At 35.4% G+C, this 23,925-nt stretch overlaps 1 protein-coding gene across 13 annotated transcripts in view; it reads right to left on the reverse strand.

The window, feature by feature from the left end:
* Positions 1–23,925, reverse strand: part of LOC308193061 (uncharacterized protein) — a 101,820-nt gene that overhangs the window by 26,800 nt on the left and 51,095 nt on the right. For 5 of the 13 annotated variants that reach the window (XR_013949342.1, XR_013949343.1, XR_013949344.1 and 2 more), the window contains 2 exons: positions 10,597–10,706; positions 9,035–10,516 (listed from right to left, as the gene is read on the reverse strand). Coding sequence is in view for 4 of the 13 variants with exons in the window: in XM_080587267.1 (XP_080443393.1) it covers positions 10,399–10,516; positions 10,597–10,706 (228 nt within the window). In the remaining 9 variants the exon portion in view is untranslated. Of the gene's footprint in view, positions 1,009–2,649; positions 4,098–5,258; positions 5,593–7,544; positions 7,603–9,034; positions 10,517–10,596; positions 10,707–11,408; positions 11,488–15,456; positions 15,555–17,309; positions 18,815–23,925 lie in introns of those variants that run through there. The other 8 variants (XR_013949340.1, XR_013949346.1, XR_013949347.1 and 5 more) reach the window with 8 other exon arrangements.

Below are 23,925 nucleotides of genomic sequence, written 5' to 3' on the forward strand. Positions count from 1 at the left end.
GATGCATATTCTCCTGCATTTTTTGAACCTTGGAACTGAATCTAGTATTTAATAAATACATGCATATGTATCTATGATTCAAGCTGATGCTATAGCTCTAGGCTTGACATAAGAGTGAGTTGAGCTCTGGGTTCGCACAGGAGTTTTTGTCATATCACTATTTTAACGAAAATCCAGCATATAAGAGAAAATTTTAAACTGCTTAGATTAATGCACTGTGCAGCAGCTAAAGATGATAGACAAACACCTGTACATACTTGCCACAGACAGCAGTACAGAGTGATTGGCACACTAATTTTAGCTAGTTTTGGAAAAGTAAATGGACCTTGAATTTGACTATTTTTCAGTTACTCGTATTTTCCTTCAAGAATAATTTAAGCCTATTCTTAACAGCGATGTCTACAATTATAAAAAAATAAAAATAAAAAAATCCTACAGATTATCAGCTCTTCAAAATCTACAGTTCTTTGACTACTGAACGTCTATTTTTTGCCAAGGGTTTAGCTCTGTGGTAGCTTGTAAATATATTACACGAAGAGATATATGCACCTGATAAGAAATCTCAGACACATTTAAATGATGTTGGATACAGCAAGAAATACAGAAGCAAATATTCCTGCTATTCTCAATACACCTTTAAGAATTACTTACAATCTACTTCATTTACACATTACCTTTAATAGTTCTCATTCTCTTGATTTTCTAGAGTAATTTGTACTTGACTTAAAATATTCTACATAATGAAAAATATAATTTCTAGAATGCTTCTTGCTGAATCCTGATGTGTCAAAACCATGGGATTATTAATTGTATTTTCAACACCTTCCTTATTATGAGTGTCATTCGAAATGACAAGACTGCTTTTTTGTTTTGCTGCCTGCTGATTGTGTCTCCAGTGGTTCCTCCTATAGGCTGTATGGAATACTTGCATTAGGCGAGGAAACAGGCCAGATATAAATATCTGTCCCATGTATGTATATTACATTATGTAAGAGAAATATCCCAAATCTGCAAAAACAGGTAAACAGGTAGTCAGAAGTTAAGAAAATCAGGATTAAGAATGCATGCTTAGTTTTAAATGATTTCTTTTTTTTCTTGTAATGAAGTTATCAATTACAGCATCACACAATGTGAGCCTTCCTTTGCACCACCACCTACAAGAGGACAAGTACGAAATTATTAACTTTAAGTTTTTAATTTCTGTCTAAATTTGTCAGTTGACTTAAGACATTGTCCTGGTTCCGGTTAGGACAGAGTTAATTTTTCCTCATAGTAGCTGGTAGGGTGCTATGTTTTGGATTAGGATGAGAAGAGCGCTGATAACATGCTGATGTTTTAATTGTTGCAGAGCAGTGTTTACACCAGGCCAAGGACTTTTCGGCTTCTCGCTCTGTCCTGCCAGCGAGCAGGCTGGGGGTGCAGCAGGAGCTGGGAGGGGACAGACCCAGGACAGCTGACCCAAACTGGCCAAAGGGGTATTCCATACCATCTGACATCATGCTAAACAATATATAGGGGTGGCTGGCCGGGGTGGGGGGCCGGCTGCTCAGGGATAGGCTGGGCATCGGTCAGCGGGTGGTGAGCAATTGCATTGTGCATCACTTGCTCTCTTACACATTATTATTATTAATACTATTATCATTATCACTATTATTATTATTATTGTTATTATTATATTCCTGTCTTAATAAACTGTCTTTATCTCAACTCACCGGCTTCACTTTCCCGTTTGTCTCCCCCATCCCAGAGAGGGAGGGGGGAGGGTGAGCGAACGGCTGTGTGGTGTTTAGCTGCCAGCCGGGTTAAACCACAACAGACATCCAAACTGTAGCTAAATTTAGCAATCTATCTCCACTGAAGTATTTAAGTATTCTGATTTTAATATTCATAGGGTATTTACTGTTTAAAAATCATGTTAAAATACCAGTGTTACTCCCAAGTTTTAATATTTGTTAAACTCATCAAACCTTTAAAAGTGCAATCACAGGTAGTTAATTTGACCTCTGGCTCCTTCATCCCCTTTACAGTTTACAAATATGTAGGAAGTAGATGTAGAAAACATATGGGACAGAGGTGGGAGAACTGGATAAAATTTATTTCATTGTTATTCATTCTCAAAATGGTTTGTCATTCTCTAGCAAACGCTAAATTTACTATCTGTTTGTGCAGTAAAGTGGATCCAGCTCCTTTTCTCTTCTGAAATCCATAGCAAACAGGACTTCATTAGTTATAAGTCAACCCCAAAACCACAAAATACAAACAGTTTTCCTATCTGCTACCTGGATGGAAGCAGAAGTCCAGGATCAAGGTTTCTGGTTGTTATAAAACATTTTAAATGTTTTTAAGGATATTTCTGCTGTTTTGAGGTGCTGACATACTGGATCTGGAAAACAAGTATTTGGTAACGTATAAAACAAGTAATTTAAATAAAATGTTATCTGAATGGAATCAAACAAAAACATTCTTTCATATCAGACAAAAACTCTGAACTCTTAGATTCTTATTGGACAAGAGATAAGTGTTAGTTTTTGTCTGAGTAAAAATTAGTACTTTGTCTTTTGCTTGTACTCACACTGAGATTGTTCTAAGAAGGAACTTAAGCACACAAAAATACATATGCATGAATATGAATGACTGTTATGGGGTGGGTGGGGTGTGCCCATGGTTGTATGTGCACTGCTCTGGCTTTTTTTGGACTGGAGTCATTTTCACCCAAAGCGTTTGACAAATTTCACAGATCTCTGAATGCAAAAAATTCTGGACACAGATTTTTATTTCTAGTAAATTTCAGGCAAACGCTTCAGAAGAATTGCAGCGCTCTGAAAAACTTTTTCTTAAACATTCATGTTTCCTCAGCCATAGTAGACTGGCTCACATAACCACTTGCAAAAACAAATGACAGAGCACTCTGGAATATTTCCAGAGTGTGGACTGAATTAATTTAAGAGATGAAAATAAATAAAACATGAGACAAGTTACTTTTAGTAACATAATAACAGGAAAACACCAAAGAATAGGAAGGATCTGTTCCTTTACTTCAGAAACAGTTCTCTTTTTGATGTAATATATTAAGCAAACAAACATGTTATTCATGCAATCAGAAAAATCAAGTACCACATGAAGGACATGCTTGGATCAAAGTTGCATTACTTACACCATAATAACATCATCTAATACTTAAAACTGTTTAAAATTGTACATCTTAACTTTTTTGGACTTGTATTTATTCACATGTATTCAGACAGTACTGCGCGTCAATATTAGGGCATTGTGAAGTTCAACAGTTTTTTGTGACTTATGAATACCTACTTTGAAATTTTCCTGTTAAATACAGTGAGAAGTACGTTCCCCTAATTACCTGCCTATGCTGATTCTGTCTTGACCTTGTGTCCTCACAATGAGAAGTCTGAGCCTAACCTATTCACAGTTTTGTATTTTGTCACCATCTATGTTATGTGGACAGGAGGTAAATGAAGGGTTATTGCTAAACTTCTACTGTATTTCAACTTTTCTTAGTTTCATCTAACTTCCATTTTTTAAAGCTGGAATTAAGTTTCACTGATATTTAGCATCTCAGTGTTGTGTCTAATATTTCTCAGTAGCAATGATGTATATATATGCAAACACCTGTACAAAAGCTTAGACCTTGGACTATCTGGAGTTGAAATCCTGCTTTCAGCCTGTCTCTGACAGGAACTCCTTCAGCCACACAACTCTCTCCAGCATGACTCAGTGACAAGCAGTAGTACCTGCACCTTGAGCTGGACCAACCCACCTTCCCAGCCTGCACAGATCTTGTTGCAAAGCATATCCCCAACATTATCTTGGACTTTGTGCTCCTCGGCTTTACTGTCTTTCCTTTCCTCTATATTTCTGTTACTTATATTTTATTGTCACATAGAAACTTCCTTCTCTTACCTTAGAATTTGCCTCAGAGACATATCTGCTCTCCTGATCTCTCTTGCATTCATATTTATTTTCTCTCATTTTCTTCAAAGTACCTTCTCCATGTAGGGATGTATGAACCGGCACACAAGGTTGTAAACATAACACCAGAGAAAGTTGCACTGTGATAAACTCTCACAGACTATTAAGTTCTGTCAGAGACAAAGAAGCTGATTAGAATATATTTAGAAATCTGACACATTTCCCTGATTCATTAGTGGGTAATTTTTTCACTCAAAAGGTCCTGCTCTTAGGGCTGTTAAATTAGACCAGCTTGGTTTACCACAGGTTAACCCGTTCATGTAGACCTATTCTGTACCCTTCTGGTCTTCACCCCATCACAGATTACTTTTCACCTTTAATACCCCGTTGTCAGCACAGTTCTGTTTTGTCTATGGTTGTTATCCCACCTTTGGTCTCTCACCTCTAATTTTGTGCTGTTTTCACTGGAGGTCAGTCCAGTTTCTTCTTAGACACTAACTAACCAATTGGATTCAAGCTCCATTTTTTTAATTTATTTATTTTTATGTTGAAATCTGTAGGGATTCCTCTTCACCAAACCACAGAACCGAATCAGCTTCTTCCAGCTGGACCTGTCTGTTGTCCTAGTACCTTCAGAAATGTACTTTGTTTAAATATCGCTCTCTCTGATGGTGCCCATAACACCATCTACTCCAGATTTTCATTCCCTTCTCATGCCAACTACTTCTTTAGTGTGGCCTTTAGAAACACTTTTCTGTCTTATTGTTACTTTAATTGGCAGGAAAAAAAAAAATCTCATTGTCTCCAACATTTTACATTGTATTTTTATCTGTTACCTTAGCCCCATCATCACAAAAAGATGTGTCCCCATCAAATTATGTACTGAAAGAAATTCTTAAATTTTACAATCACCAAAAGAAAATAGCAGACTAAGATATGTCTATGAGAAATAGACAAGCTAGACTCTTTTTTTTTTTTTTGCAGATTTTAAACTAAACAGCTTAATTTAAAATGTTTAGAAACTTGATTTTTATCTTGTTGCAACACATTGATGACTGCCAGGAAAGAGAATAGATGGAAAAATAATCAGCTGGACATACGGGTCAGAATATTTTGAATTTGAGTGATATCAAGCTCTATGTTTCATTAGCAATCAGAGTTGGGGGGGTGGGGGGAGGGCAGGGGGAGCAGTAGGGGGTTCTGACGGATGAATCTTGTGAATTTAGGCAAAGCAATTTAGGAGGCTGCTGTCCCATCTGTCCACCCCATCTTTCTGCCAAATACCACTGCAGTAACAGTAGCAGAAAAAGAGAACAGGTTCCCAGTTGACATGTGATCTTTAACCATCAGCAAGGCTGAGATCAGAGCAGTACAACAGATTAAATTTCAATAAGGAAGGCACACAAACACATTTGCTTCTTCCTTCCCTTCCAAAATGTCTGGTAAGCAGTGGTGAGGAGGAAGTTTACTAGAGGTAGAGGATTGTTTTAAGCCACCATAGCTGTCTGCTTTCCTGAACTTGACTTAAAATATCACGCCTTCCTTCTCTGTTCTCTGCTAGCCTCATAGCATCAGTATGTTGCCTGAGTCAGTAGCAGGGATGAGTACAACTAATGAGGAGACCATGCATGCAGTTTCCCAGAATTGTTCACAGTCTGCTGTCCACTGAGGGGAGAAAAAAAAATCTGTACTTAAACATTTTATTTAGCAAGATACAGCACTTTGTGTGCCAGCTTAGAGTGTATTCAGAGATATCTGACCTGGGATGACCCAGGCAAACCCACACCCTGGCTGAGTCACAGTGTACAGCAATGTGTTGTCAGCCTCCCCAAAGCAAGCAGATACAAGATGCAGTCACCACTAGACTATTAGTACATAAACTAATCATTTAAGTTGTATCTTTTACACTACTTTAAAATGGTAATGACTTGTACACAGCGCTAATTAAACCTAATTTCTTCATGTGTTTGCAGTCATTAGTCCTCATTGCTGTAGAATCCATTATTTATCTATTAAAACTCTTCTCTTTTTGCCATAGAGTAATTCCAGATGAAAGGTTAATTTTTGCATGTTTAAAGTTCAGAGAGGGAATGTAAGCACTGAAACACATTTCTGTAGTGAGGCAGTGAAGAAATAGCAAATTTCGTTGCATAGCAATGTCCTTTACTCCTTAGACTAGGAATAATTTTATGAAATGAAATCCATTGTTCAAGTCATTCTTCTTAGATTATGTGACAAAAGCTCATCTGCACGCCCACAGAAGAGCAAAGAGACAACTGAAAAATTTATTGTACGTTAAAGATTTTGATATAGAGCAATCTCCTCCCTGCCCGACACTAATGTTCAGCTTTTTCTGTGGTCATTATTAACTCACTGAAAAGGATGTGGAAGGAGGGGGGCACCCAGGAAAACCTCAGGGGACACAGGTCCAGCCATTTCTGTGCCTTTTGACAGGGTGAAGTAACTAAACATCCACCACCAAAGGGATTCCTCTCACATAAAATTTCCTCTGGACATTGTGCTTCAGTTATTATATCCCTGGCTCAACAGATAATTAACTAACCCATTTTCAGTGAAACAGTTTCCACTCAAGATTTCTGCCTCCAAACTTATTTGTCTCAAATTCCTAGTCTGACACATCTCCTAGCACTACCAGTCACACTAGCTATAGAAGGTGTTGAATTACCCTAGCACAATTAAGACAAACTCATGGGTTGGTTGAACCTGGTAGAAGTACCTTGTGTGTTGTTGAGAGCCACAGGTTTCCCACACAGGGATGTAAGTGTGCGGGACAGACCAGTGAGCTGCATAGGGAAAGGTCCTTGGGTCCTGCAAACACCTGCAGGTTGGCTACTTGGAAGCCTTTGGATTGGGGCAGAATGTGGTGGATCTGACTTCCAAGAACAGGAACATTTAGACATATGTAAACCTGACTAGCCCTTCATTTAAGCCAGTGGAATAAGCAAATCACCGAGAATGTGAAAAGTGAACTGTCAAGGATAGTAAATGAAGGTATCTGATAAATGTAGTGTTGGAAGAAGCAAGTCATTGCTGCAAAAAGCAAGTCAAGCAATGTAGCTGGAAAGGGAAGTATAGAGTTGGTGCTGATTTTGAATAATGTGTTTCTTCTTCAAGCATGTGTCATTTTGAGAAACCAAAGGGCATGTTTACACTCAGTGTTCACCTTAGATTCGTTTCCTTTGCATCACATGGTATTATCCTCATTCTACATACCTCCTCAAACAGGTTATGCAGTTCATATTATGAATTTGAAAACCAAAAGTAGATACTAATGTGTGTTAGATACAATTGCTGGAACTTCTTTTAAAAGCACTTCTGTTGGTTTTTGTTTGTTTTTACTTTTTTAAATTAGTAAAATAATGAACTTATGTAAAATTGCTTTCTTTTGCATTGACAAATTCAAAAGCTTTTTGATAAATGATGGAAGGGAATATTTATACGACTATTGCATTTCTCCTGTTATCCAGTGCTGTTTGCACTAAAGAGATTTTTATCTCTAGACATGCATATAACCTACTGTGTTTGATTTTCAGTGAGAAATTTAACATTACAAACAGTGTTTTGCATAAGGAATACTTAGCAACCATTTTACTTACATATAATCTAATGTATGGTGCCTGAAGATGTTGCAAGTGATTTCCTTGTATGCTTGCTCTGGTAGAAGATAGCAAAATGAAACACAGCAGTGTTAATAAAAAATACTGACAAATTAAAACCAGTCAAGCTGTCATGCTGTGACATTTCTTGTTGGGAAACAAAACATTTTCTTGACAAGGCATATGAGCTTTGACTCCTTTTATTTATCCACTTCTCCGCTAGTACCCATCAATTTTTATGTTTCTATATTACCTATGTGAAAAATGTTCTGACAAATTACAGTTTAAAAAAAAATAAAAATCCCCCTGCAAAGCATCCTGAATCATCACCTTTGCGTAGAAACTGATGAATGTCATTACATTGGTTCTGTGAAATGGGGTTTATTTAAGACACTTAGCACATAGCAAAGATGTTAAATGGTGGATGGGAATCTATTGTACAACATAACTACATTTCTTATGAGCTTCTGGAATACAGTTAAAGAACCACAAATAAGACAAATCTTGTCTCTGTCCATAATTCACACAGAAGTTAAAAATGAACCATTTTGAGATTTCAAAACAGTCTACATTCAATATTTGTGGTGTCTGATTTTTTTTGTCAACTAAATGAGAGGAAGAGGTTATTTTGATGCAGTATTCTGCTTGGATTTGTAACAATGAAATTTAAATATTCACCAAGATTGAAACCAACACAATTCCAAATACTCACTATCCCTGTCCAAAGTTTTAGAGTTTTCTCAGTTATTGTTCCAATTAAAAAAGTAGGGGGGAGGAGGAGCACATGGGTTAGTGGACTTCCTTAAATGTTGATAACAATAAAGCTAGAATTTTTTTTTTAATAGTTCATCTAGAAAAAAAAAAAAAGCATTAAGGAAGATATAACAGACTACCAATGGAAGACTTCAATCTGGTGTACAAAGTATCCCTGAATTCCGAGTGAAAATGAATTCGGGTTGATTTTGAAAAAAAAATAAAAAAATAAGTTTTACCTGGATGAAAAAATGCAAGACAAAAACGCAAAGCAAACCTTTTTGAAAATGTTAGAATATACCATCTTGGAATACCATCTTGGTTGTTTGAACTGGAAATCTTATATTTCAGTTTAAATTAAACTTGTTCCTTCAAAATATTAACCTAAATAAAAATGATGAAAGAATTTCATAAAGCAAAGTAAAACAACCTGTATGTAGTCAAGCAGGTTATATCTACTTTTTCCCTAAGCAGCTGTTTCTTATTTTTCATTTTCAAAAGTCATGCTGTTCAAATAGAAGTAATATATTTCTACAGCCTCTGATTCAATCATCTAGAAAAAAAAAAAAAAAGTAGTACATGCATCTCAGAGTGACAGGTAGATAGAAATATTACAGTAAATTTCAGTATTCTGATACATTATGATCAGGCTTAAATAGCTGGTAATAGTAAACCATTATCACAATTTCAGTGTTTTTGGATTTCTAGTAAAAAAAAAAAAAAAAAGAAAGCCAGCATTGACAGTTTTACTTTGTTGTTCTTCAAAAACCAGATATCATCATTACAATCTACAACTTTAAAAGGCCAACTATAGCACATCAGTGACATCTTATTTCCTTCATCTTATGAATGTGCAGATTAGAAATCTGCACACAACACCAATAGGTACCCAAATGTCTCAACAGGAAAACATCTTTTTTTTTTTTTTAGGAAGCCTCAAGTAAATCAGTAGGCATTCTACAGAATAAATGTCACTTGAATAGTGTTTTCAGTTGAGATTTTGCTCAGATAAAAATGCTAGTTTTGTAGTCATTCTGCATAAAATTGCATATCTTACAGCTAAGAAAGTTTTCTCAAGTGTCAGCTTTCTAAATTAGCTTTTACCTCTTCCTTTTAAAAACAGTTCTTAAGTGTTACTAAGGGCACACAAGTCTGAGTGCCCAATTTTTGAAGAGTTAGAGTGTAGGAACCAAGTGTAAGGCAACTACAGGAGTGAAGGAAGCCCCATACTCGAGGGATGTAGAAGAGAAGAGACAATTTACATGCTGGAAACAAAATGAGAACTCTTTTCTCCACTGCAGCCTCTTCAACACTGTTACACATTCTATTGCCTAGGAACCACAAAAAGCAGTCCAGCCCTTTTCTCATTCACTTAATTCATGTCATCTACTGTTCACAACACTGTTAGATACCCACTTGTTCCCACCAAGTCCCCTCAGCTCTCCTCTCATTGTTTTACAAACAGAAAACTGAAGTCTAAATTGACAAAACTGAACATCATGTACACTGCAGATCTTTGGGGTTTCTGTGACTGCTGAGAAAACAGTTTTGTAGTAGCAACAGAAAAATACAGCAAACTACCTTTTTCCTATAATCCCTGTGCAATAGAGAAAATTATCTTTGAATCTCAAATTAAAAAAAAATAAATAAAAAAATAAAAAGAACCTGGATAGACCATAAACTTAAAGTATCTCCTTTCTACCTAAAACATGCTTTACTACTCAAGTGTACATTTATAAGAATATCAGTTCATTTAGTGTCAGAAAGACTAGTTTTGATTGTGTTTTGGCTAAAGTCTCTCCTTCAGACATGTATATCCTCTAAATATCTCCTTATAAGTTAGTGGAGCAACTTAGAATTTTTCAAACAATATAAAAGGGTTGGATACTCCTGAAAGTTTTAACATCAAGAAATATTTTAATATAGCATAGAATTTTTTTCAGTGTTCTTATTTCTTGAATTAGCACCCTCAGTAAGGGTCCTAACATGGTCCCCATAAAAACATTGGTATTGGTAAGACATCTTCATTTTCCAAAGCGGAACAGTAAATAACTAGTAACAAGATCAGTATAACTACATAAATATGAAGCAGTCATTCAACTTAAACCCAAGGAAAGAAAGTTCTATATCCTTCTAGCAGAGAAAAGCTCTGATTTCCGTTGTCTTTCAATAGGTATATGTTGAACATCATTTGGCCACCAGTTCTCAGAACCCGTTTTCTGTGTATAAAGAGAACACAAAGCATTATCAATAGATTTATAGAGCTCCCGGACATTTCATGTCTTAAACTTGCATGTACCTGCAGAAAAGCTCAGGGTCCATTGGTCTAACAGAAATACACCTCACTTCTGAGAAGTCAATTTCCAGTCTAACTTTTCTTCTAAAACACACCATATCCTCTGAATTTCTCTAGAAAAAGAAAAGGATAATGGAGCTATATTTAAAATCCCTTATGGTTCCAGATTTTTTTTTTAAACAAACCATGATTATACCACAGGTGATATTAGAATATTTTTAGTGCGTTGGTGACTATGTCATACTGTCTCTGCCAGCTGAACTCTGATCATTTCATTAAAATTTGACTCTTGCCCATAATTCCTTCCTTTTCTTCTTGGGTTATTTATTAATAAATGTCCCAATATCTGTTGTCTTCAGGGATAATACAGACATAGAATCACTACTACGGCTGAGGTGGAAACAAGATCAAATTTAGCCTGTCAGCTGGCAAAACTGTGTTTCAAGTCAGGTCTGAATTAGATCTAAAGCTTTTACTGTAAGTCACAAAGGGAACACTTATCTTTAAAAATAGCAAACCTTTTGACTGGGTGTGTTTCAAATAAGCCATATTTTAGTCACAAGACACTGAAAAATTATTTATTTTCTACTTTAAACACATCTAAGTCTAACTCAGATGTGGAAAAAAGTTTAAGAAATATGAGTAACTTTTCTTTTTTAGATCTTGGGTCATGAGTGTTAGAGAAGAGTGTAGGAATAAATTTAGAAAAGAACACAAACCTACTTATTATATTGGTTTAGACATTTAAAATAATAATAAAATAGCTAAAGATAAATGAACACATTTGGATCATTTGTTTTTCCTTAACAGCTCACATTTTTCTGCATTGGTATTCCAGTTGACATTTTTGTATTCTTAGGTTCATCAAAAGCAGGCCATCTTCCATTTCTTATCCTAAAGCACAATCCAATAATGCATCCATCAATCCAGATGTATTTTTTTCATTCTTAGTCCTCCAGCTCTAGAGACAGTGAAACATTCTCAAAGAGTCCTTTGAAATGAAAGCAGTGTTTTGTTCCACTTTCCTTTGGCGTTTCTTATTTGCACCCACCCAATTGTCTTTCCACTTTGATCAAACATCTTCAGATCACTGTTGAAAGTATTAGGGAGGACATCAAAAATCTTACAAAACTTGGTACAATGACATCTACTGTGATTCACAAAACCACAGGTTCAGCAGTGTCACAGTTGGAAACCGAATCGGCCATACTTTACTCCCATGTCCAGGCACTTATCAGTGATTTAATTATGTTTGGTCATTTTCAGAGAATGGACGTCAAGATGACTGGAACTTTAAGTTGAATGGAATGATGATTCTTCATCTAGACACTTTTCTATGGTTAAATGTAATTGCTGACTAATACTACAGTCTTCCAAAACTTTGGTAGTTAAACTTTGGAGATGAAGAATATTAGTCTTCTTTCCTACACGACATTATTATTCCTCTCATAGGCACATTATAGATGTACACACATATACGTGTATATGATTTTATGTACTACAGCAGATGAGTACAGTAGGAATGGGGAGTGAATACATTTATTTCCTGCGCAGAAATTCATGAAAAACTTGCAATTAAAGAAATAAAAAACATTTCTAACAAAGGCAGTTTAGAATTCATTACAGTATTCATAAATTCTATCAGTGAGGTTCCCACAAGGGCTTATGTACTACTTGAAGTTTATTAATTGGTTAAAGGTTATTAGTTTTGCAAGGTGTAAAGCCATGTTGCATTCTGTTTAAAGGTCTCTGAGCTTGTCTAAGTACTCCTGTGATTTATTTGACAAAACAGCAAGTGTTCTCATACAACTTGAAGAGGTCTAGATTTTGACCAAGAGACACTCCACTGAATTAATTACTGTATGTATATTAAGATCACAGTAAAACATTTGTGATAAAATTTAAGATATACAATTCCCTCCTTCCTTGTTTTTAGAAACCATCCTATGTTTCAATGCAAAAAAACCATACTTTTTTCTAATAATTATTATGCCGTTTTTTTCCCCTGAGAATTAATGCACCTTTCCATCCTGTTTTTGGAGTTTTGATTATACTTGTTTTGTGAGAAAAGTCATAGGATATACACCTCAAAGTTCTGACTAGAAAAGTGCAACAGCGATGGAATCAGAACTGGCTTCAACATGTCTGCCAGGTTAAACAAAAACATTACTGTCCCATTGTACCATCCTCCTTGCAACATCACAGCTGAAGAATAAACCTGCTCAGGAGATTTGCAAAGGCATGACTTATTGCCAGATTAAATAAATAAATAAATAAATAAAAACAAATATGTCATGAACCATGTTCTAAAACAACCAAAAACATCCCCAACTTCTGTAAAGTCTATTCCAACAAAACCATATTAAAATCTGTTGTAATTCACAATACAGCACTTTTATTTGGCTGTAATTTTGTTCTGAGGAACACAGTAAACAACAGTCTTCTAACCAGCAAAGCATTTTCACTGAGTTTAAACTAGAAATGATAACTCCAGCTTGAAAAAAGGACTTGTATATTAGACAAACTTCTCACACAATGAGATGTCATTTCCTTGACTAAATTTATTTCTAAAAGTATCAGTAGTATCTGTCACTTAGATAGGTTGGTTGGTCAAACATTCATAGAAACTTTGCAGTAATCTTGAACTCTGTAAGCCTTTCAAATTTTCAGTGGCTCAGCAACTGAATTCAGATTTGGTTGTGGCACTCACTGAATTCTTACTGAAAGGGGCTAGAGAAATCATGCTATTGGAAAAGTTTCATTATTCATCTTAAACTTTGCAAATTATCATTTTTAAATACATTTAATGAAAAAATATTAATGATTTCATTTCTACATCTGTTTTTGCATCCAAATCACCAGTTTTCACACAATATATTGGCCATATTTTTAATTCTAAAATAAACTTATCTGAGAATATTTGTGTATTTACAACCACAAAATAATAGTTATGTAGAATATCATTAATAAATTGACAATATGCAATAGATTATTGATGTACATAGAAAAGTAACTCAATATTTTACAATAAAATATTTTAACTCCATAGGAACTTATATGCCATTCTGTTAGAGCTGAAAGGATTTTATTTCAAATTAGGTATTCATATAAAAGAGCATTAGAATAGAAAATGACAGTCCTGTAGACCTGGATGGCGTATTTCTAAGTTTCTGAAAGAGACTGATGTTTAGAAAGATTGATGATAGACTTATACTGGAAAACTGTGTATGGTCAAGCATGTAGCAGTTTATATTAATAAATTTGTTTTTAATTTGATTATAATTTTACTGCAATTTAGTCATTATCTTTGACTTCCATTCGATGGAGTCTGAATTTGTCTGACATTTTTCAGGATAAAAACTACACAGAAAATAATGGTGTGACAAACTATGTATTTTGTGTTACATTAAAAATAGAAACAAATAACAGTTCTTATAATAACTTAACTGCTGCCTTAAAGGGTGGTTTTCTTGCTCATACTTGTTAGGAGAGCCACTTTACAATCCTGTACCAGGTAAATGTGTTTTTAAGTACCCAAAAGATTTTTTCAAATATGCTTACTTTATTAGTTTGCAACATCGAAGTAATCTAAGACCTGTGCATCAGTACTTAGACCTCTCTACATTCAATCACAACTTCTGGGAGAGCATTCAATTTGATAGAAAAAAAAAAATTCTACCCAAAAGTGAGCAGTGGTGAAGCTGGTCTTTCATGTCAATACATTTTCTCCTGTGAAGGAGGAAATGCATTGTACATGCATATTCTTTCCTTTGATGTGGATTGTTCTTAAACCATCCTAAGACTTTCTGCCCCAAAACGGTCACTTAGAAAATAAATAAATAAAAGGAAAACAAAAAGACAAAAAAAGTTAAAGTATCTAACAAAAATAGAAAAGCTTGTCTTGTTTCTGAAAAGATTTATACTACAAGAAGACAATGTTTTACAAGGCTGTTTAAATACTTACCCTAAAGCAACATCATCCCATTGTAAAACAGCATAGGCTTATAAACCATAAATTAGTGGGTAACAAGTATCTGAACTCTGATTTGTAGAAAGCAGAGGTTATAACAATATATGCAATTTTGCAGTATATAAGCTACTGTTCTAAAATTGCAGACATTATCCTGAGAAGTGTCAGAACATGGAAAATTCACTATATACCTAACATTTAGGTGATAAAACTGAGTTCTTATTTGATGCAAACTAATGAAAACACTTCTACAGTTGGGGGTGAAAATTTAGCCTTTTCCATACCTATTGAAATGATAGTTTGGATTCCAGAGATTTGTGTTATTTTTAACCACAAGCTATGCTCCCCATAAAACAAAGCATAGGGTATCTCCCTCCCTATTCTAAATAAATAAATAAATAAATAATCCCTAGTTTCTGGAAAAAAAAAAAAAAGTTTTATACAGATTTCTGACAATGTAATCTTATTCAAAGTTATTCCAGACAAGAACACCAGCTAAAATGTTGTGCAGCTGTGCTCCCAATATTTTCCACTTTTATTGGTCTCCTAAAACTTTCTGCTTAGAAATTACCTCATGCAAGTTAATAGCTCCACTGATATCATTCTATATCTAGAAAGTTAGACATGCCTATAATTTGATTTAAAGCTGAAACAAGTATTTGACAAGACCAAGACTCAAGACATACAACTCCAGTGAATTACTAAACCTCCCTATTTCTAAATGAGCTTGTCTGAATGCTTAGATAAGGATGAATTTCAGAGTAAAAATTCTTTCCAAAAAAAGTATACTTTAAAGTATACTTTTGCAATTGAATGATGAAAAGCTCATAAGGAAAAACAAACAAACAAAAACAGACCACAGTTCACAATAGTTTTGGCTGGCTGCCATTTACTTTCTCCTTATGTCCTGCAGGTGACAGCAGACTTGTAGACAAACTGAACAGGCAGGCTGAGATACTTCTCTAGTTGGTCTCATTGTCTTCTATTACCTCTGGTGGAGCAGAAGATAAAGAATCACTCTCTGTAGCACTGGTGTCACAGCCGACTGTGGCTCAACAAAAAAGCCTCTTGCACAGGTCCCTTGTGATACTGAATGAGAAGTGTGACACCATACCTGGAGGACTCTATCAGCCACACTTCTCATTCAGTGCATCGTCTTAACTTGCAATATTTTGTAGAACTGTGAAGAGCCAAACTTACAGCATATGATGTTTTTCCATATTAAAATGCAAAATATAGCTTTTAAATTAGAGATGAAAGAAAGTTGATGAAGAAAATTGATGAAACATATATGATTAAGTAAAAAGGGGAAAGGAATAGAAAGTGGTTGTAGTGTCCAGGAGACCCAACTTCTTTCCCTAGTTTCTGACTATAAAACTCATCATCAGGTTCTCTGGAACATGATATAACAAAGAGAATATTTCAGAAAGAACATTATCATTTTCTGTTGCAGAGAGCAACTATAATTTTCAATGTCAGTGGGAGATAAACATTATTTAAAAGAAAAATATGTCATGCAGACTGATTCCATGTCATTTTCTATCTCTCTTTCTCCTTTTGGCTCTTCTTTTCCTATGTAAGGTCTCCTACATTTTGTACCAGACCATAGATCAGACCACAGATCATTCTGGATTCCAGAAAACAAACAAACAAATATCTTTCAGGAACTGCCTTTCAAGATTTGTGAATGTCATTGTCTCCAAATAACCTCTGTAGGAGTCAAGCACCACATTTGTTGTCAGATGTTCTTCTAGGCATATTTGTTCATTTTGTGATGCAACACGGTTAAAGTAAGCAAGAAAAATTACAGTCAAACACCAAACATCTTCTAAATTTTCAAGTAATAGAGCTCTCAGCAGTTTCTGAGTCTTAATGAACCTCAGTATCAACACCTTTGTCTCCATAATCATTGAATGGTTTGGGTTGGAAGGGACCTTAAAGATGATCTAATTCCAACCCTCCTGCCATAGGCAGGGACACCTCCCACCAGGCAAGGTTGTCCAGGGTCCCATCCAACCTGGCCTTGAACACTTTCAGGGATGGGGCATCCCCAGCTTTTCCAGGCTACCTGTGCCAATACCCCACCACCCTCATAGTAAAGGGTTTCTTTCTTATACCTAATCTAAGTCGCCCCTCTTTTAGTTTAGAAACATTGCTCCTCATCCTACCAATACACTCTCTGATAAAGTGTTGCCTCTCCAGCTTTCTCATATGTCCCTTTTAGGTACTGGAAAGATGCTATAAAGTATCCCCAGAGCCTTCTCTTCTCCAGGCTGAACAACCCCAAAAACAATAGTTGGAGGGGATCTGAGACAATATTTACAGAGAGAAAGACTGTACTTCATTAAACTGAAGAAATAATAAAACTGTCCTCTGTTATTGTTCTACTATTCCATATTGTACTAATTCTCCTGTTCAGCTATAGTTTGGTTGCCTTGTCTTCCCTACTTGAATCTGACATTGCTTTTTCTCTGTAGCACAGGGCTTTAACTATATACTCAGAGTGCTCACTATCAGAAATATTTGCAATGGAGATATATTGAATATATAGTTGTGCACACATATGTTTATCTTCATAAATCCTTTTGGACTACCCCACAGATCCACATACAAATAATTGCTTGGAAATATTTACTCAACATTCACTGATCTTCCACTCAGTAATGTGAGACTTAAAACATAAAAGAAAACAAACACCACATTCTATACCTGTCCCGTGCGCCACTATATCTTGCTCTATACTCACCACTGTATCTTCTGGTCTATAGCCAAATAGAGATCTACAAGGCAGTAACTTTAAATAGAGTCCTCAGTGATTTGATGAGTTGAACTATTCACTGCATGAAGATGTTTGTCATTAGAAATTTACTGAGTAAAAGTGATCCCACAAAATGGGGAAGTACTTCATTATTCACACCTGTTCTCTCACTTCTGTGAGCAGAGATACCTAAACAGTAGAGTTTTTCTTTCATAGACATAAGTGCTTGAAGATTAGAACCTTTACTAATCACCCACACCTCCTCATTACTTGGAAGACAGAGGACACGGTGGCCCATCTCAACATAGAGAGAGGAAATAATAGTCCATTTCCTTTGGTTACATACAGAGCATAGAGTAATTGGAGTCTGACTTCAGATGCCTTAATAGTGTGTTTAAATTAGACAGAATGAGACTGGGCCATAAGGTCTTGGTTTGTTGTTGTGTGTCCAGAAGTACTGCAACCATGCAGATACAGCAACAAGCATGCCCCTGCCTACAGGCACTTACAGCAAAGGTGCAGAAACACCTTCAAGAACCATCTGTACAAATGCAAACAACTTAGCCGTGTCCCCTACAACAAGCTGCAGGAAAATAGCAAATTCACCAGGTGTTTTTAATTGCTAGTAAACATCTGATAATTATTCGATCAAATGAGGCACAAGATCTATATCAAATAGTAGCTTATGAATTGAAAAACAAACAAAAAAATGGCCATTTTACCCCTGTAATTTGTATTTTTTTTTTAAAGTCTAAAACTTTTTTTTTTTCTTTTCATTTTGCAGTCACAAATAAGATCTTGGGAGAGATTTGCTTCCAATTTTTTTTGGTGTCCAATTCCTTTATCAGTCTGAATAGTCTTATCCACCGTCTTCAAGAAATATGAGTGATACAATGCCACAGATTCTGATTTCTGATATTTAAAGATATCTTCTAAAAAATAAAAATAAAAAATACTTAACCGGTCATTATATAAAAATCTACTTAATCAACTAAATGCTTATAAAAAGCCATACTACTTGCCTTGTGATTTTTTTGTTTGCTTGTTTGTTTTTTTTTTTTTTTTGGTTGGTTGGTTGGTTGGTTGGCTGGCTGGTTGGTTGGTTGGTTAGTTTGGTTTAGTTTTTGCCCTTCATATGTTCTCCCCGTGAGATACATGCTTAGAGATATCAGTCAGAAGCAAAGAAGGAAGGTTCATTTAAAGCCTAATAACTACTGCTCCATAAGATGCCTTATCTCTACACAGTTGCTCTAGATGGAAAGAAGATGTAAGGCAGTTAATCTATAATAAGTATATTAGAGTAATTATTCCTTTATAGCTATTTAATATTCCCATAAATACAGTCTTCTAGCTTCTAGCTTTTACAAGGTTTCAAAACACCTTTATTCATGTTATTTGTCCTCCTTGTCTCTTTTATATGTATGGAAGTTACCCACATGAACAGGTGAGAACTCCTGCACTGTCTCTGCAAAGGCACTGAGGCTACAGCATACCTCCCTGTTCAAATGATAAAAAATAGAGCTTTTTCAGAATTTGGTCCATTTCTGCAGGAATTGTTATGTCCTCTTATCTTATTGGTTTTAATCTTAAATAAGTAATGAAATAAGTAGTCTTGCTCATATTTTTCCTTTTTTGAAAGGACATTTACAGTTGATGGATTTTGTTGTCAGCTCTACCAATTCATTTTGAGATGTTAAAAGTAGTGATATATTATTACTATATACAACAGATTCTGATAACTGTAATCATTCTATTTCATCAGTGGAGTTCATTTTCACTGTTAGTATTGTACCTCTAGTTCTACATCTAAGTATCAATGAATCCATTTAACTTCCTTTACATAGGTAATTCTCCTAACTGAGGAACTAAAACTCAGTTTAAGAAAGGGCTTCAGAGACAGCAAGATTTGAGACCGTGTAATATTCCATATCTGTTTCTGAACCTTTTCTTCTCTCATCTTAGCTTCTAAAAGATGTGATAAGAATGAGTAACTTACATTCAACACTCATGTAAATTTTCTGTGAATAAATTGGAATTGTGCGGAAACTGGCCACACAATCCTGTGAGATTTATTAATGATCAATTACTCTCAATAAAATAGTATTCCTTGGGAAAGTATCACTGTGAAGACTACATAATGATCTTACTTATAAAGCTGGAAGAAAAATATTCAAGCTCATGTGGGTTTTATTTTCAGATACATTTATTCAGTTTAAAAGCCAGTTAAAAGTCATGAGTGAATATAAGAAAACAGGTGTGAATTCATCCAGTCTACTTATAGACTAATTCTATTCAAAAATTCCTAACATAAAGTATCAGACAAGCCCATGGCTAAAATACGGGGGACATCGCGTGGGAAATTTTTTTGTGTGTGTATTCTTTTTTCCAAAGTGCTTAGCATAAGCCTAGGTTTCCACTGATTTGAACATATCCTCAGAGTTAAGCTCTTGCTGAAGTGTTTCCCTGAATTGAAGCCAAATTGAGGGATATAAAAAACTATTAAAGTGGGAAACTCACAGTAATTTGAAATCCATCTAGCATGTGTTCCTGGAGATTTTGTGAAGCTTTGGTTTAATACCTGTGTAGTTCTGACACTAGTATGGTAGCACCACAGAATAAACCTGTGAAAGGTAGGAAAATTAAAGTCTAAGACATGGATCCAGCAATTGAACTATGGTTTATTTCATGCCCCTCAAAAGCCAAATCTAATTTACATGGGCTAGAAAAATAAGAATAGAATGAATAAAAAGTTGAATATGAGACAAAAAGCATCAGAAAATGAGAGTATATACCAATGATGTTATAATACAAGAAATCCCAGCTTCTTTAAAATGAATATTTTTCTTTGTTTCATGGAACAAGTCATCTAACAAAGAAGAACCTAGTTGTGTCATAAACGATGGCTGATTTTTAAATATGTGTGAATTTATGTTAGTTTATAATAATCTTGGTTATGTGGCCTACCTTTTCATTCAAAATATTCAATTCTATCTGCTAGGACAGCTGCTGTGATTTGAAATGGTGTCTGTCCAATCTGAAAAGATTGAAACAAAAAGAAGTGACATACATCTTCAGCCACTTTGATACTTACTTAAAAGAAATTTTTCTTTCAAAACAATATGTTGTCATAATGCAGCTTCACAGTAGGCCAGACATCGTAGACGGCAGACACGCTAAATATAATGGCTAGTCTGTGAAGCTTGTGTTTATAATTTAATATCAAGATTTTACTTAAGTAGCTGGTCAGCTGCCACAATTAAAGTTTTATAATCTATTTCAATTCCATCCTCATTACTTACTTGCTGCTTTCTGAAAGTTTCATCTCACATAGCAGAATTTCACAAATTCAGTTTCTTCTGAAAGATTGGAGCTACACTCCAAAGTTGAAACTAAAACTTGTAAAGCCTTAAAGGACCCTCTAAATGCTCAATAGTTTCTTTCTCAGAAAGCAACCAAAGCAGAGCAGTTGTGTTTCATCGTGGGTATCATAAATTTAGTTCAGTGAATTATTATTCTGTGCTTCACAGGGATTTAGAAACACTCTAGTCATCTTTACATAGCCCAGTGCAAAATAATTAAATAATTTTTTTAAAATGTATTTCCTTACTTTCAAGATGATGGTAGACATCATGATGATAGTGGAACAGAAACATGTAAAAAGACTAAGGTAAGAAGGTTGTGAAAATGAGTAGGTGATGAGTAGGTGAACAAGAGCTAGAAATGGCATGGTATTTTCCCTCTTTTTAAGGGGCTAAGAAGACATTTGGGGAGAACCTCCTTTTTTTTTTTTTTTTTTTTTTTTTTTTTCAGCTTTAGCATCTCTGGTTGTACTTCTGCCTCACTGTTGCATTGTTGCAACACTTAACCTTACTGCATTCTTCTATGAATTAGGAAAAACCCTAGTGATAATGGGCAGAAGATAAGCTATTTCTCATGCAAATACAAACACTATAATCTACCAGTGCTGTCTGTGCCACCAAATTTGGACTGCTATGTGACAAGCCCTGTGGAGCACCAGTTGCTGCTTGCGACACAGACTCAGAGTCCAACCTCCACTGCCCTGGCATGCAGCAGTCATTAGCTGCACTCACGGCAGCACCCATGGCTGTGTCATCTTCATAGCAACACTGTACAAAATACTCCAGGAGAGGAAAAAAAGCCACATCAAGAACCCAAACGCAGCCATATGATTTTAACACTACCTAACATACACAGGTAAGTGTGAACTGTGCGGGTAAATGAGCTACCACTGGGACTGTCTGAGACCTTTAGAGTCTATCTGTAAATGGGACTGGAGGCACAGATATGAAGTTAGTTTCTCTTATCTTTGTAAATTACCTCTGTATGCAAAATTCAGCATCACAATTATTCTCAGTAACAATGCTTTTACCCAGCTTGGAGGAGCTTATTTTGTTCCAGAAAACTACTCAAACATGATGCAAAGGAATAAGCATAAAGGAACATATCCCACTTTGATTTGAATAGGTATCAACCCCAAGTTAAAAAAAAAAAACAAAAAAAACAAACACCTTTGACTGCAGAATAGTTATTGTAATAGTAAAAGACTGTTCCATACTGATAGCAATTTATACAAGATTGCTATACACCCTACAGCAATTTTCTTCTTCCTTTAGCTTCAAATGTACTGAAACAGTGCACAATTTTTTAGAACTCCATGCATATAGAGTCCAGCTCAAAAAAAATATACGGGATAGTAATAGTTTACAATTATTTTAAACATAAAAAATACCTTCCTCACCACATACTTTCATCAAAATATTTACAGATTTTTTTCTTGACCACAAAGCTAGTCTTTTCTGCACATTGACTGTATTCAAAAAGGCTTTAAGGCCATGTCACTTCCTGCAAATAAATTAAATTCATGAGCAAGCCAAAGAAATGATTAGCATGAAATAAATATCATGCTGTTCTCTTGATTATAGGGAAATCTGAGAGAATTCATTTGAAAAGTCTCTCTGTGGGATACAGCAGGGGAGCTCAGCATCAAAAATATGTTGAATAGCAGTAAAACAAGATTCTTTTTTGTTCCCCCTAAATATATATCATACCTCCAAAATATATAAGTTTCTCTATCCCTTTTGGTAAGGCATTAAGAATATGTTACTGTACTGTTAAAATAATAATAATAAATGCATGAAAAAAAATCTAAAAGAAAATATTGTCTTCCTTTGCCCCCCTTTCTCTCTTGCATATTTTGACTAACCTAATTTAACATCTGTAATTTATGAGCTTACAGCTTACACCTAAAAATGGAAATCTAGATGAAAAAGCTCCATGTGTCAAAGGTGAGCTACACTGTACTGGTGCAGATTTATTCCTCTTCAGCCTTAGAACCACTGAACTCTCTCCATGAACAGTTGTATTTCTGTTTTAATCAGAAAATGACCCAGAAGCAGATTCAGGGGCTCTGTGGCATTCCAGGTCTGGTTTAGGTTATTCGAATATTCTTGCTGAGCATGATAGCATGCCTCTGGGATAGGGGAGTACAGACACATAAAAACTTCCAGAGCTCCTGCTGAGCCAGTGTTGGGCCTGGAATAAACACCAAAAATTGTTGCCTGCCACAAGAGCTTGGTTTTTTTATAATTACTTAGTCTGTAAGAGAATTTGTAAGAAAAACATCATAAGGTCCTCTGCAGTATCCTTTCTTTTTCATTTTGTATTATCTTCCTCATAGTCTTTATTGTGAGTTTTATTGTGAACTGGTGAGCAGCATTCAGACGCACACAGAGAACATCTCTCCACCCTTCCTCCTTGACTATGTAGCCCTTCTGTCTCTCCTTTCTATTTCAAGCAAAGCAATTCAACTTGAATACGTGAAGTGAGTGTCCATGAGACATAGGAGATCAAGAGGTTTTACAGCCCCATGGCTGAAAGAAATTTTGCTCTACTGGCAACTGAATACCTTCCTGTAGTAAGAATCAAAGGTGCTCTTTAGAAGGAGCTTAGACCTCTCTTTGGGAAGCCTTGAGTAAAGTTAAAAGGTATATGTAGAAGCACATGTTTTTATGTGTTTTGGTGTCATAGCCTATGCATATAGTAAGTCTTTTTGTATACCAGCAATCTGCATGCACTTCCCAAGTGATCCCTAGTACTTGTGACATAAAAATGTTTTAACATGTACATATGCATGATTTCTTTCCCCTATTGCCACTTCTAAGCTGTTTTTGAGGTAAGGCAATCTGAGCAGAGCCAAGATCAACCTGAGCTTGGCACGCTAGAACTGCGATATTACTTTTTCCTCACCATCTGTTACTGTGATCCAAGGATAGAAATGATTAAGTTAAAGATTTTTTCTCACAATAAAATAAAATAAAATAAAATGAAATAAAATAATAAAATAAAATAAATCATATATTACATCATAAAAGCAACAACTTCCAGATACCTTTCATGCTCTTCCTGAGGAAAACCACACTAACTTCATAGCAGCAAGGATACCAAGATATTCAGAAAGAATAAACAGGTCCAATCCCCCTCCTCCTTTAACTTCCGTTCCAGATTCTGCAGCTGAGCCTGGTCCCCTGGTAACAGCCCTAGCACAGATCAACCGTACCAATGGGGATGTATGACTGAATAAAAA

This window comes from Anser brachyrhynchus (genome assembly GCF_964034855.1).
Source record: "Anser brachyrhynchus genome assembly, chromosome: 3".
NCBI classification, from domain to species: Eukaryota; Metazoa; Chordata; class Aves; order Anseriformes; family Anatidae; genus Anser; species Anser brachyrhynchus.